The sequence below is a fragment of the Zonotrichia leucophrys genome, chromosome 3 (assembly GCF_028769735.1).
Source record: "Zonotrichia leucophrys gambelii isolate GWCS_2022_RI chromosome 3, RI_Zleu_2.0, whole genome shotgun sequence".
NCBI classification, from domain to species: Eukaryota; Metazoa; Chordata; class Aves; order Passeriformes; family Passerellidae; genus Zonotrichia; species Zonotrichia leucophrys.
Window position 1 is genome coordinate 111,539,170 of NC_088172.1, and position 13,510 is coordinate 111,552,679.

Below are 13,510 nucleotides of genomic sequence, written 5' to 3' on the forward strand. Positions count from 1 at the left end.
TCTGAGTGCATTAGTGGGATGGAATTGTCTCCTGGATCTCTGTTTCTCCTTCCTGGACAGGTATCAGCCCAAATGAATGAGCACTTTCCTGAGGCTCCCACAGCAGCAGCTCCAAACCAGGAGCCCAAATCCTCGTGTGCACCAACATCAGAGCCAGAAGCTGCAGGACACACAAACTCAGTGCACTGAAAGTTGAATTTCATTAGGGAAAACAGTCCATTAAACTGAGATACCTCCACTTAAGAGTCAAAACTTAATCCTGCAGAGGAAAACGCAAATTACCAGACAAATGGCACCTGCCCACAGGCAATGCCAAACACCATTTTAGTGGCCAAATGCTCATTCCTGACCCCGGGCTATCAGGGAAACCTGATCTGCTCGGGCCAGAGGGGTCTGGTTACCTTCATCCTGCTGCTGTTATGAGTCATATCATGGCCAAGCCTGGAAAACTCCAGTGCCCTGTAAGTGAAACTAGTGATTTTCTTTTCCAAGGGCTCCCAAAAGAGCGTTTTTCTTCCACTCTTTCAAAATTTGTCACATAAACCAGCTCATCCTTACAGCTCAACGAGGCCCATTAAAGCACAACAGTTAAACAACCATATCCCCATTGCTTTATGGCGTAGCTTTATTGCCACACAACACTTTTACTGTGTTCTTGCCTCGAGTAAAACTCCTCAGCTTTGCTTCCCAGTACCCCACACAAGGCTGTGAAAGCCAGCACCCACAGTGACCAAGGGCTTGGCAAATTAATATTAAAAACCAGGATTAAGGCAATGTGGCAGCAGCAGAATAAGGAGAAAACCCAGGCAGCAAAGACCTTACAGAGAACAAGACACAGAGAAAAATATCAAGAAGAATTTCATAAAAAAATTAGATTTCACAACTGGATGATTTCCAGTGTCAAGACCAACTTGATTCTTTCAATACCCAAACCCAAATCTCACACCTTTCTAAAAGATGCACTAAAACACCAGAATTTTAATATCTAGAGTGTCCCAGCAGAGACTGGCTTGAGGAGGAGGTGGATGAGGAAAGGGTGGCTTGCTCAGCTCTCTATCAGCAGTTTCCCCAGCAAAGGAGTCTGAGGCATAATCAGGGTTCAAACAGCAAATAACAGCAGTTACTGCACTTTGGACCAGACAGAAACCAGGAAGAAAAGCAGCCATGCCCAAAAGCAGCCATGCCAAAAGCAGCCATGCCCCAAGACCTCTAACTCCACTCCCAATAAGCATTTCCCACACAGAGGGTTGATCGGGGATGGTGCTGCCCTGAAGGCACACAGAGCTGTGGTGGTTCTGTCCCTCTGCACACACAATCAGGACAGTCAGACAAGCATTTCAAAGTGCTGAAGATCCTGTGCTGCCCCTTGCTCTGCCTCTGTGGAGGGGGACACTAGAAAAACACACCATCAGATCACAGAGCATTGCCTTAGCTGGGTCTAACAAAGCAGAACAGATTTTAAACATTTACATTATTTCCTTTGGGGAAACATCCAGGCAAAGCCAAAAATATCAATGCCAGATAAAATATCAGTGCCAGGGCAGAACAGGCAAACAAACATTTAAGTTACTGGTTCCAGACCTGCAAAGACACAGCAGTGTGTCCAGCCTGTGTTCCTGAGGGAGCTCAGGATTTCAGCCTCAGCTCAGGCAAATGAGGCTCTCCTGCTCCTCATCAGTTCCCAAGACCCCCATGCAAGCAAGAGGAATGGAAAGCATTAAAGAAATGGTAAAAACACATCCTACAAATCTGCTGGCTGAGATCTCACTGGGAATGCAGACCCCAGAGGAGTGTAACACACACAGTCATCCAGTCCTTCCATGGAAAGGAGGCTCCTCACGCTCTCAGAGAGGGAAAAACTCCTCCCAGCCTTTTAGCCCTGGACAGAAATAAACATTCAACCCTAAACTACACTCAAATTCCCCAGCCCTTCTCTACTGTACAGCATTATCCACAAAAGAGACATTCCTGTAAGGAGAGGGAAAGGCAAAGCACGCTCAGGCTCAGAGAGGAGAGCTGGGAGCTCTAATGGTCACCTGCCACTCTGCATATGGATTTGAAAGATCCACTTTGCTCTGTGCTGCTCCCAGCTCCTGTAAGAGGGTTCTAAGAGCCTTTTTGGACCAGGAATCTTCTGCTTATGAGGCAAAGTTCTGCATCCCAAACAATTACAGCCAGTATCCACTTTAAACCACCACGAGGCATCAGGGACACAAGTCAGGAAAGTGGAAAGGAGAAATGCAGAATGGAAAGAGCTTGCAAGACCCTCCCAAGAGAGCCTAGATCAGGATAAGTGGAAAAGTTTCTACAAAAGCACAGAGCTGAACACCAACAAGCTCAGACTGAGCTAAGGACATGATGTACAAAAATAAAGAGCTCCTGCCCAGAGCAGTGTTACAATTTTTTAAACAACACAAGAGGCAAAACAGCTCCTCCCACTCCACCATCACAAATCCAATTCTTACAGGCTTGCACGAGGCTACAACACATCCATGGAAACAACTGCTGGCGTTCACCAGAGCAGGGAAAAGCCCTTTAGAACTTGGCTTTAGGAGCCCCATGTCCAAACCCCCTCAGAGCCAGCACATACCTCTCCATAACAGCCAGGCACTCCTTTCTCCACGTGAACCGACTGCCTCGCCGTAGTCTGAAGGTCCCAGAGGTAGCTGTGACTGGGGGAGGCGTCTGTCTCCATTCTGGCTCTTCTATTGGGATGGGAGCGGGTCTCATGCTTAGTGTAGCCCCTAAGGACAATAAACACTGTGTTTCCCAGAGGGTAAAAAGTCAGGCCCATCCTCTCACTCCTGCTTGTGAAACAAAAAAAGACAGGTGATGAAACCATTCAAAACCACTCAAACTAAAAAAGATATAAAGTATTATCAAAGACACCCTAAAGATACACAAAGTATCTAGAATTCCTATTTCCCAACCTCCAAGACAGAAGGAAATCCAAGGAGCTGATGGGCACTTAGCAAAATCTGTCCTGTCTTTATCAACAGGAAAGAATCACACAGACAGGGTGAGCTGTGCCCCAGATGGGATTCGTGTAGGTTGTGCTGCCACCTGAGCTGTCACAATGTAGGAAACAGCAGTTTCCTTCTATTGGGATGGGAGCAGGTCTCATGCTTAGTGTAGCCCCTAAGGACAATAAACACTGGGTTTCCCAGAGGGTAAAAAGTCAGGCCCATCCTCTCACTCCTGCTCGTGAAAAAAAAAAAGACAAGACAGCTGATGAAACCATTCAAATGGAAAAAAACCATAAAGTATTATCAAAGACACCCTAAAAATACACAAAGCCAGCTAGAATTCCTATTTCCCAACCTCCAGGGTAGAAGGAAATCCAAGGAGCTGATGGGCACTTAGCAAAATCTGTCCTGTCTTCACCAAGAGGAAAAGAATCACACAGACAGGGTGAGCTGTGCCCCAGCTGGGATTCGTGTAGGTTGTGCTGCCACCTGAGCTGTCACAAAGTAGGAAACAGCAGTTTCTATTTAATTATACAGTAGCTTCAAGAAGCAAAATGGAAATTTATACCAAAGGCATTTCAGTGTGTCTGAAGAGCTTGGGAAATACCTGAAGCAGCTCCACCAACAGAAACACACCCTGTGGCCTGGACAAACGTGGGCTCACGAGTGCCAGGGTGCCTGAAAAAGGCACTGAAAGCAAATTAACATCACAACCTTCCTCTCCTGCTCCCCTTCTATGGATGTTTTCTCCTTTCCCTGAGTCTGAGCTGGAGAGCATCAGGCATGAGGCAGGATTTGGCAAGATGCCTTCAGGAAAGGCCCCTTTGAAACTTACCCCTGATCCTTTCCACAACAGCCTCTCAGCTAATAAATCAAGATAAATCAAGACAACACTGGGAGATCGATCTGTCCTACATCCCTTGGTGAGGATGGGAACCTGGGATAGGACACGAGGACAGAAACCAGGGTATGTTCTGAAGGACAGCTTTGTGCTCAGTGACTTCCCCTGCAGGGAAGAGAGAGCTGCTCTAGGGTGCAAAAAATACGAAAGAAATAGAAAAAAAAAGTTGTATGGAAAGATAAAGCACCATTTATATCTCATAAGCTGACAGGAATTCCTGCACGGAGCCAGCCTGGGCAGACCCAGGAGAAGCAGCAGCCCTGCTCACAGGGCTGGGCACACTCAAGAGCAGGGTGTGAAACCCCTCTGGGTGCTCAGGCTCACTCAGAATGGTTGGGATTTAATCATCAAACCACACAGTGTTAGTGCAACCACACTGCTTCTCTAATACACAGAGGAGCGAAAGGGTCAAGGGAACCCAAGAGTTTAACCAATAAACAAATTCCTCGAGCTAAAAAGCAAGAAATGAGCTGTTTAGGCACTTGGCCGTGTTCCTTTTCAGAAATGCACACAGAGTCTTTCCCTCCCTGCCAGGGGCTTGCATCTGTGTTAGGTACTGGAGCCTAAAATAATTTCCAAATGCTCCCCAGGAGGAGTGAGTAGGAAGTGAAGCCCACAATCTCTGCCTTGCACACACAAGGCACGGTGCCTCTCCCTAATTCTCAGCTAACGAGCCTACACAGATTACTTGGTTCCATTGAAACATGAAATATTTCCTATAGTGCCAATTTACTGGGAGGCCATTTCAAGGAGAGCTCCTTATCTAGTCTTTCTGCTACTTGCACAGTTTAGGGGGCTGGGTGGCTATCAAGTTGCCAGGCTTTAAATACACTTCAAAAACTTCTAAAAAAATCAGAAATTACAATTTTACAGAGACAGGGGAGAACAGGAATAGAAATTAGGTTTTCCTGCATTGTGCTAGCAATATACTTTACTCGGCTGAAGATTTGATTTCAGAAAGAGAGTACAGGAGTATCAGTGAAACCTCACATGAAGCCAAGAGGTGCAGAATCCTTCTATTAAATCTGCCTGAGATTTTTCAGACAAAGGTAGAAAAAAAATCTGCATCGAAAGCATAAATTTTCTGCTGCTGCTACAGGTATGTTCACATACTGCATATAATACACTTTTTTTGTTTTAGTAGCCTTCCTAGATCAATTTAGCCATTTCTCTTTTCTATGGGGTAACATCAATATCAGCAGCAGATAAGAGAGGAATATGCTGAGAATTACAAGCAAGTACCCCCACACAGCAAGAGAGGAGGACCTGAATGCATAAAGAGGCCCAAAATGGGCTTGGATGAACATGTGGAAAATGGGAACATGGGATGGTCTGAGCCCCTTGCAAGCCTGAAGGGGCTGCAGGAGAGCTGGGGAGGGACTTGGGACAAGGGATGGAGGGACGGGACACAGGGAATGGCTTCCCACTGCCTGCAGGTAGGAATAGATGGGATATTTAGAAGGAATTCTTGGCTGTGAGGGTGGGGAGGCCCTGGCACAGGGTGCCCAGAGAAGCTGTGGCTGCCCCTGGATCCCTGGAAGTGTCCAAGGCCAGGCTGGACTGGGCTTGGAGCAACCTGAAATAATGGAAGGTGTCCTTGCCCATGGCAGGGGGGTGGAATGAGATTACTTCAAACCCAAATTTATCATTTATGACATGCACATTTGATAAGGAACCTATGGAGCTTTTCCTCATCTCCCTCTCTTCACTGAGCTCCCGTTTATTCTGCTGTTCCAACATTCCATCACAACACTCTCGCCACCCAGCCCCACTTCTTTATAACTTAGCAAGTTCCACCCTAGTCACCAGTTCAGAATCTTTTTTTAAACCCCTCAAACAGCTTTTAAGGAGAAGTGAAACTTCTCTCCTGAGCAGACAGAGTGGAGAAGACGCACTACAAGGTTTTCAGTGTGTGCATCAAACAGCAAGACACCTCTGAGGGGTGCAGAGGTGAAGCGCCTGGGAAGAGCTCCTTTCACACACAGAAATGAAAGGAGACAGCTCTCACTCCCTGCCAGTGCTCAGCACCTTTTCCTACAGCACTGCCTTCTCTCTGTGAATTTTTTGTGTGACTGAGGATGCTGCTGGCAGGTTTGGGGGAGAGGAGGCAGGGGAGGTGCTCTCCAACTGGAATGCAGCTCTCTCCATGCTCCAAATTCCTCCTGGCCAAGGCCTGAATATCCCAGACCCCATCCTGAAGTGAAGGGAGCTGCTCTAAGAGCATCCCAGGCACTCACTGCTCCCCTCCCATGCACTCACTGCTCCCCATCCATCCCATGCACTCACTGCTCTCCATCCATCCCATGCACTCACTGCTCTCCATCCATCCCATGCACTCACTGCTCTCCATCCCATGCACTCACTGCTCCCCATCCATCCCATGCACTCACTGCTCCGGCGTCTCCCGGCCACAAGAAACCATTTCCTGGCAAGTTTTCATTTGCAGCAAGTACCTGCTGTACGTTATCCTGATAAGAACAGATGCCTCACTGTTTTTTTAGCCAGGCTGACCCCAGATCACACAATAAACACCCCTTGGTCAGCGTGAGCCACGCTGGATTGGAACCAGCAGCAGCACAAGGTTCCCTTACAGAGCCCAGGGAGGGGAGGAGAAGGAGCAGAGCAGGGACTGTTTGCTCTGCAGCTCTGTGGAACAGCACATCTCCAACCATCCTTTCCCAGTGAAAACCTTGTGGGACAGCCCCTGATTTTGGGTTGGCTTTTCCTTCACAGCTAAACAAGAACCACTATGAAAATAACACAGCAGAGATGCCGCATCCTGATAATAACTCCCTTTTGTTTTCCCTTTTGTTCAAGGAAGAAGAGCCCATGGTTCTCTCCAAGGTGACCACAGCTGCCTTCCTGTTAGAGAAGAGTGGCAGAAATAAATGCCCACCCTAAATGGCAGCAGTTTGCATCCATCTGTAACTTTAACAGAGCATTTTGAGGTGCCACCTTCAGTTTGCACTACACAGAGGCAAGAGACAAGCTGAAGTTACTCCATCACAAACTTCCCACATTGTCCAACATCCAGTGCCAGGGAAACTAATCAGGCTAACAACTACCAATCTAAAAAAAAATTAAAATATTTATTTAAAACCTTTGGGCCCTGAAAAAATAGTGAGAACATTGCAGCACTATCAGTTTCTGAAATACATAAAATTTATCTATTAGCAGAATGTTCTCAGTCCTCCACAAAACCCAGGACAGACAAGTGGTGCCTGTGTGGAAAAAAAGCTCCATCTAAATGAAAAGCATTCCTATTAATTGGAATAAAGACCTTTTAAACATCAGCATTTAGCATTTACTTCTTCCCTCCAACAAAAAAACTGCCTTTCACCCTAACTGGCAACTCCTTCCAGAAAAATTTACAATCAGTAGCAGGCTGGAATTCACAGCATTGCCATTAACTCTGACATCACTCCTACCAAGAAAACATTGATTAAGACATTTTTTTGAGCAAGATTATTGCATACAGTGGGACAAGTGGGTGTTTTTCTCCTGTTCCATGAGACTCCAAGTCTCCTTTGCAACATTCCAGTCTGGTGCTGTCTGAACACCCACCACACCAAGGACAGGAGAAATGCAGAAACTGCCCAAGCAAACCAGCAGTCAAACCAAGGCAAATAACAAACAGCACATTCAAGAGCTCAAAGCCAGCTGGAAAAGAATGGAAGGGATGGAATTGCTGAGTCTTGTCCATATAGGATCAGTATCTGAACAGCAGCAATGCCCTAAAACTGCCCTAAGGCTCCCCAGCACCAAATCCTTTGGTTGGCAGATGCAGCATTGCCTGTGGATGATTTAAAGAACATTAAAAAAAAAAAAAGAGAAATAAATCTCTTTTGATATAATTGTAAGTCATAATTTGCTTATATAAGCACGGTAAAAGAGAGATGCTGCTGTGAGGAGCTGAAGGCAAGGCAGGGGTGTCACCCACAGGAAAAAAATCTCACCTGTACCCAGGAGATGGGAAAGGGAGATAAAAGGTGAATTCTACAAGTTGCACAGAAAAACTTGCACAGCCAAGGGAAAGTCTGCCAGAGATCTCCAGTCCTTTCCCAAACTATTCTCCCTTCACAGTTTAGAAATTGATTACATCTGCTGTCCCTAGTCCTGCAAAACTGTTTCAGTTTTAGGTTTTCTTTCCATTATTACACAAATTCAGTCCAAAAAATGGATTTACTCTGAAGATCCAGTTTTTCAAGGTAAGGAATTACAGAAATTGGGGAACCAATAGTTCCCAAAAGCCTCACTTTGCCCTCTGATAACTCAAACCTGCAGATCCCTCTGCACACAGACCTGACTTTCTCTCAAAGGACTGAGATTTCCCTCCCAGCAGCTGGAACTGGAAAAGATGGGATGTATGAGAACAAAAAGCCACCCCTTAGTAAGCTAGAAACTAGACAAAAAACCATGGCAGTCATTTCATCTCCCAAGTTTCTTCCAAAGAGGACAATCTTTCACACCCTACAGAGAGTAGGGTGGCATCATTTTTTGGGAAATGATTTCCTCATTTTCTGGCTCTAAAGAGGACACCAAACCCATTACTCTGTCTACTAATCACAGGATACTCTAAGTAGTAGTCAAAACTTCAGCTCCAGATTGGTTTTGTAACAGTGATTTGCATCCAGGATTCTCTGGACAAGGTTGGTACCTCCCTTTACACACTTGTTCATATCCCTGCTAATTATTCTTGGCTACCTGGGCTGACCTGCAATATAACAGATGGCAATAACTCAAAGCAGTGGATTATCCTACAATGAATAAATAAATACATCTCCATTTTCCTCAGGTAGATTTTCCCCACAGCAAGAGGAAAACTGAAGGTTCCTCCCTCTGCTTCAGCCTCTAAAAAGAAACCAAGTGCTGTCTGGTTCTAAAAGGAATTTAAGTGCATCCAAATAGTCCCTGGGCTTAGGCAGAGGAAACAATTTGCCTTTTACACTCCTTGAAAATGCTGTTTAAGATCTCTTATTGGGAAAAAGGTTACACTCAAACAACCACTCTTCAAGGAGTTTTTCCATGTCTAAAGAAAAGCAGAGTTAAAGTTGATTCATTTCAAATTCAGCCACAATCTTCGATGTGGAAAGTTTTCCTTAGACACCTCTCAAGAGCAAAAGGACAAAGATGATGTGAGCTTATAGATATGGGAAAAAAAAGAAGGTAAAGAGGAAGAAGTAAAGATTTTAGAGCCAAGTCGAAAAGGGTTCTGTTATTAGCACAAAATATTATTTCCTAAACAGCTTCGTGTGATACTGCAAATAAAGGATGGAAGGCTGGGAAAAATCCACACAACAGGTTTCATCTGGAGAGGATTTTGGTGGTTTTTACACCTTCCAAAAACTCTCAAGTTTTCTCCATTATTTTGGAGGCAACACTTTTCATGACAGGGAAATGTCAGGGAGTTACTTTGTAGGGTAAAACCTCAGCCTTTCCAAGCAGCTGGCACTGGATGGTTGTACCCAGGAATTCTGGGATCCTCAGCATCACAATTCCAACCAGTGATACTGGTGCAAAAATCAAGGCTTCTTGGCACTTTTACTCTTTAAAACAACTTTAAGAAAAAGAAGCATCAACATGCTTAACAGAAAAAAACAGACTTAGCTGTCCCTCTCAACCCACCCAACTTAAATCTGAATTATTCTCAGGCCAACTGTCAGCTGGAGCCTCTTGATTTTCAGTTTACACACAAAGCACAAGTTTTGAGGCTCTGATTCCCCTGGAATTTTTCTTAATAGAATTCTGGATATTGAAGCCAAGTTCACATTAGAGAGCTGAGTTTTAAATTCCTTAAAACAATTACACAGTTAATTTAATCAAGCCAATGTTTAAAGGAAATTAAACATAAATATTTTGATCTTTACAATAAAACTGTTAAAAGGGAAAAATAAGAACTGTGGTCAAACAAAATCTATGGAGAAGAACAATACAAGGAAATTAATTCAACTGTGATTTTGAAGATTGCTGGTTAGTTAAAGATAATGAGGAGCTTTACTTCTCTTTTTGTATTCAAGATCTATTTTGAGATTTGGAGAAGCAGGTGGGATTTGAAAGACACATCTCCAGCTTATCACTGTAACTATCAACATCCCATCCATGAGCTTGAGATCCAACCCAAAACCCTCTGAAGATCCTCTCTGACAAAGTGTACGGGGTTTTTTGCTGCAACTTTATATTATGCAGCCATTATGAATGGTTTTTATTTGTTCATTCTGAAGAGCCTCAGCTTATATTTCACATTAACTGACTACAACTTCACTGCTGCTGCTGATTCCCAGATTTAGTGAGCGGTGGGAGGGCAGGGCAGGTATCTGTGGCTGAGGAGCTGGACAGACAGCTCTGGATGAGGCAGCTCTGCATCATTTGTTGCAAAGCAAAAAGCAGATTTCTTCCCAAAGAAGAAATGGAAAAAAAAAAAATTAACCTGGTCAAAGCGAGAACCTCTGGAGTACCCCAAACCAAGAAGTGAATTATCAGTGCTAATAAACAAAAGGCTTCCATTCTGTAAATAAACAGCAGGAGATGTTCAGGCTGCATTTGTTTACCAGGATTTGTCTTCTCAAGCTGGTACCATCTGTAAAATGCCCTTTTCTTCTGTTCACTCAGGTCCGACCCCTGCTGCAACAGCCAATGGGAGATCCGGCTCTGACTGATACCTGTGAGAAACCAGAACAGAACAAAAAAGAGAGAAAGAGAACATTTCTTCTTTACCAAACATTTAAAAGTGGTTTATCTACTGATAAAAGGTGGTGTCTTGCAAAGCCCAGTAACCTGGGATGCTTCAATCCCAGAAAAAACAGAGCTGATGCTTCCCTGCTCTGTCCCAAACTGCCTGAATTTCTCCCTGGGATTTTGTTCAACCTCACTCAAGGAACACTCTGGAATCTGCATAATCAGCCCCAAAACAAAGAGGGGAAAAGCTGGGAAGCCAAAGCTATCGTAGACTTGAATTGTCCACACCTTCTCTGATTCTGTGAAATGGGAACAAGTCCCTTCCCCACTATTACATATAAATAATGATTGTTAGGAAATCCTTATCATTCAGTGCTTGAATAAGAACAGAGATAAACACAGAAAACAGTTTATGTGATATAGATCACATCAGCCCAGAAATGGAGCAAACCAACTGTCAGCAGCTGTAAGAACAGCCACAAAACAACCCAGAAAGAGCAGCTGTCTGTCAGCAAAGCAGGAGCCAAGCTCAAGGTACCCAGGCATGATCAGGGACAAAACACTGCAGTTTTTAAAGCAAGAGTTCTAAGGAAACTGTAAGAAGGAGAAAAAAATTCCTAGAAGTTAATACAGTTATTCCCAAACCGGGGAATGAAGGCTCAATGCACGAAGGGCAAAAAATGACCAGCAGAGGAGCTAAATAAAATGAGAGGTTTAGAAGTGCATGAAGAGGTCAGCAATAGGTTCACCTGAAAATGTAAAATATGTAGAGTTTGCTGAGTAACTGAAGCACTACTTCAGAACTCCCTGTGCTTTCCACAAGGCCCTTCAGCTATCAGAACAGGTTAACAACATCCAAACTCTCCTGAGCAGTGAAGTTTTAGGAGGTGCTCCAAGTACCAATATACTGCCAACACCACCTGTGCCACCACCTGCTTGGTGAAATCACCCGGGCAGGTAGAGGCTGGTTTGCACACAGAACCCAAACTACCTCCCCCCTCTAGAGATGCATCAAGGTTTTATAAGCTCTCATCATCATATTTAACTCATGAAAAACGGCCCCCTGTGGTTTTACCACTTCTAAAGTGGGGGTTTATTATGCTTTTTTTTGGTGTGTTGAAGGTAGTTAACTTCAGAATGTCTCAACTTGACTCTCAGGTATCATATTCAGGTGGGTTTGCACCAACCAGATTTTTAACATCACTGGGTTTGTGCTGTTAATTGCTCGTCCTCAAACAGAATTCTGGAGGCTATGAAGTTTTAATTGTCCTGGGGGAAGGGATGGGTGTGTTTGGTTTCAGATACAGCAGAGCTGTGCCCACAAAACAGACCCTGATTTTCCCAGACCCCACTCCCAGAGACTGCCTTGACTTCAACCGACAGAGTTCAGAAACAGCTGGGGCAGCCAAGAAGAGCTGCCTACCCCCAGGGCCCACAGTGGGATCCAAAACTGAGTTTATACTACTGGGGAAGTGGAATTATTCAACCAAACACAGCCCTCAGACCCTGCCAAGTTTACATCAAGTAACTGTGGAAGCACACAAGTTAATAGCAGAAGAAGGCAGTGTAAGTTGATAACACTCCCTGGCCCAAAACAAGGCTCCAGCCTAGCTGAAATCCTGCCATCTGCATGCAGTGCAAAGTCCAAGGTTTGAAAATGTGCAGCTCTTGGCCTATTATGATTTATAAAAGCCATTTCTTGTCCTGGGCTGTGGGACATAAAGGTTTGTGTCTCACTGCTTTTGGCTGCCCTGCTCCCATTAATTAATCACTGGGTAACAGCTCCAGTCATTTACTTGTTGTTTACTACAGTCCACTTACACTCACTGCAGTGAATTAGTGTGTGTTGAGTGTCTGGATAACAACCTAAGATACAAACACAAAGCACTGGTAGATAAAAATTATAAATAGAGATTAAATGTCTGCCATGAGTGGAAAATCTGAATCGTGCTCAAGAGGCTGCCTGACACTGTCACACGTGGCACAGATGTCACCACTCCAGACAATGTGCTCAAGGGCAAGGCACAGCAGCAGCAGGAGCCAAAAAACTCAAGCTGGGTCTTGCCATGTCCACTTTCATGGAATCACAAAAAAAATCTGAGTTGGAAAGACCTTTAAAGGTCATCTGGTCCAACACCCCCTGCAATGAGCTGAGACACCAACTGGATCACGTTGTTCAGAGCCCTGTCCAACCTGATCTTGAATGTTTTTAGGGATGAGGCAGACACCACTTTCCTGACCAACATGTGCCACCTTCATTGTAAAAAGTTTCTTTCCACAAATTATGCACTGTCCCAATGTCCTGAGCTGCATCAAAGTTCCCCCAAACAGAGCTGGATCTGGGCTGGGATCCTTTTTTGGCTGAGCCTGTGACCTACTGCAACTCCTCACAGCTCATAAAGCTGCTTCTGTAAAATGTTTTTAAGGCATAAAATTTATCTGTACCTCAGCAAGGTTGAGGCCCCAAAACTATCCCAACAGCTTGACCAACCCAAGGTCACATGCAAAGTCTTTCAGAAGAATTCATCCAGGATCTGCCAGATCCCAGGGCTGTGGGATCCAAACCCATCCTTAACTCCTTTCATTGTAAAAAACCAACCCCCCAAGTTGTCAGGTCAGAGTTTCTTGCATCTCAAGTGGGTTTCACACAGCTGACTCACAGGACAGTGACCATCAGGACCCTCCTGTCACACTGTCTCCAATCACACTCTGCTTTAGGGAATTGCACTGGCAGGAAAAAAGAAATCGTCCTGCTGCCAGAAACAATTGATGAAATAACTTTTCTGGAGTACTTATATTGATGAAAAAACTTTCTCTAGAGTATTTATATTGATGAAATAACTTCTCTGGAGTACTGAAAACCCAGTTGTGCTGAGGAAATTCACTCTCCAAGTGAAGCAGGGACCTCAAGGAGGGTTGTGGTGCTCTGGGCTCAGCAGGGCCAGGAACACACCTGGTTATGGACACC

The 13,510-nt window shown here is 44.7% G+C and overlaps 1 protein-coding gene across 12 annotated transcripts in view; it reads right to left on the bottom strand.

The window, feature by feature from the left end:
• The window catches only part of HMBOX1 (homeobox containing 1), a 123,401-nt gene that overhangs the window by 40,329 nt on the left and 69,562 nt on the right, over positions 1-13,510 (bottom strand). For all 12 annotated transcript variants that reach the window (XM_064709967.1, XM_064709963.1, XM_064709966.1 and 9 more), the window contains 2 exons: positions 10,416-10,526; positions 2,591-2,744 (listed from right to left, as the gene is read on the bottom strand). In XM_064709967.1, coding sequence (XP_064566037.1) covers positions 2,591-2,744; positions 10,416-10,526 — 265 coding nt within the window. The remainder of the gene's footprint in view (positions 1-2,590; positions 2,745-10,415; positions 10,527-13,510) is intronic.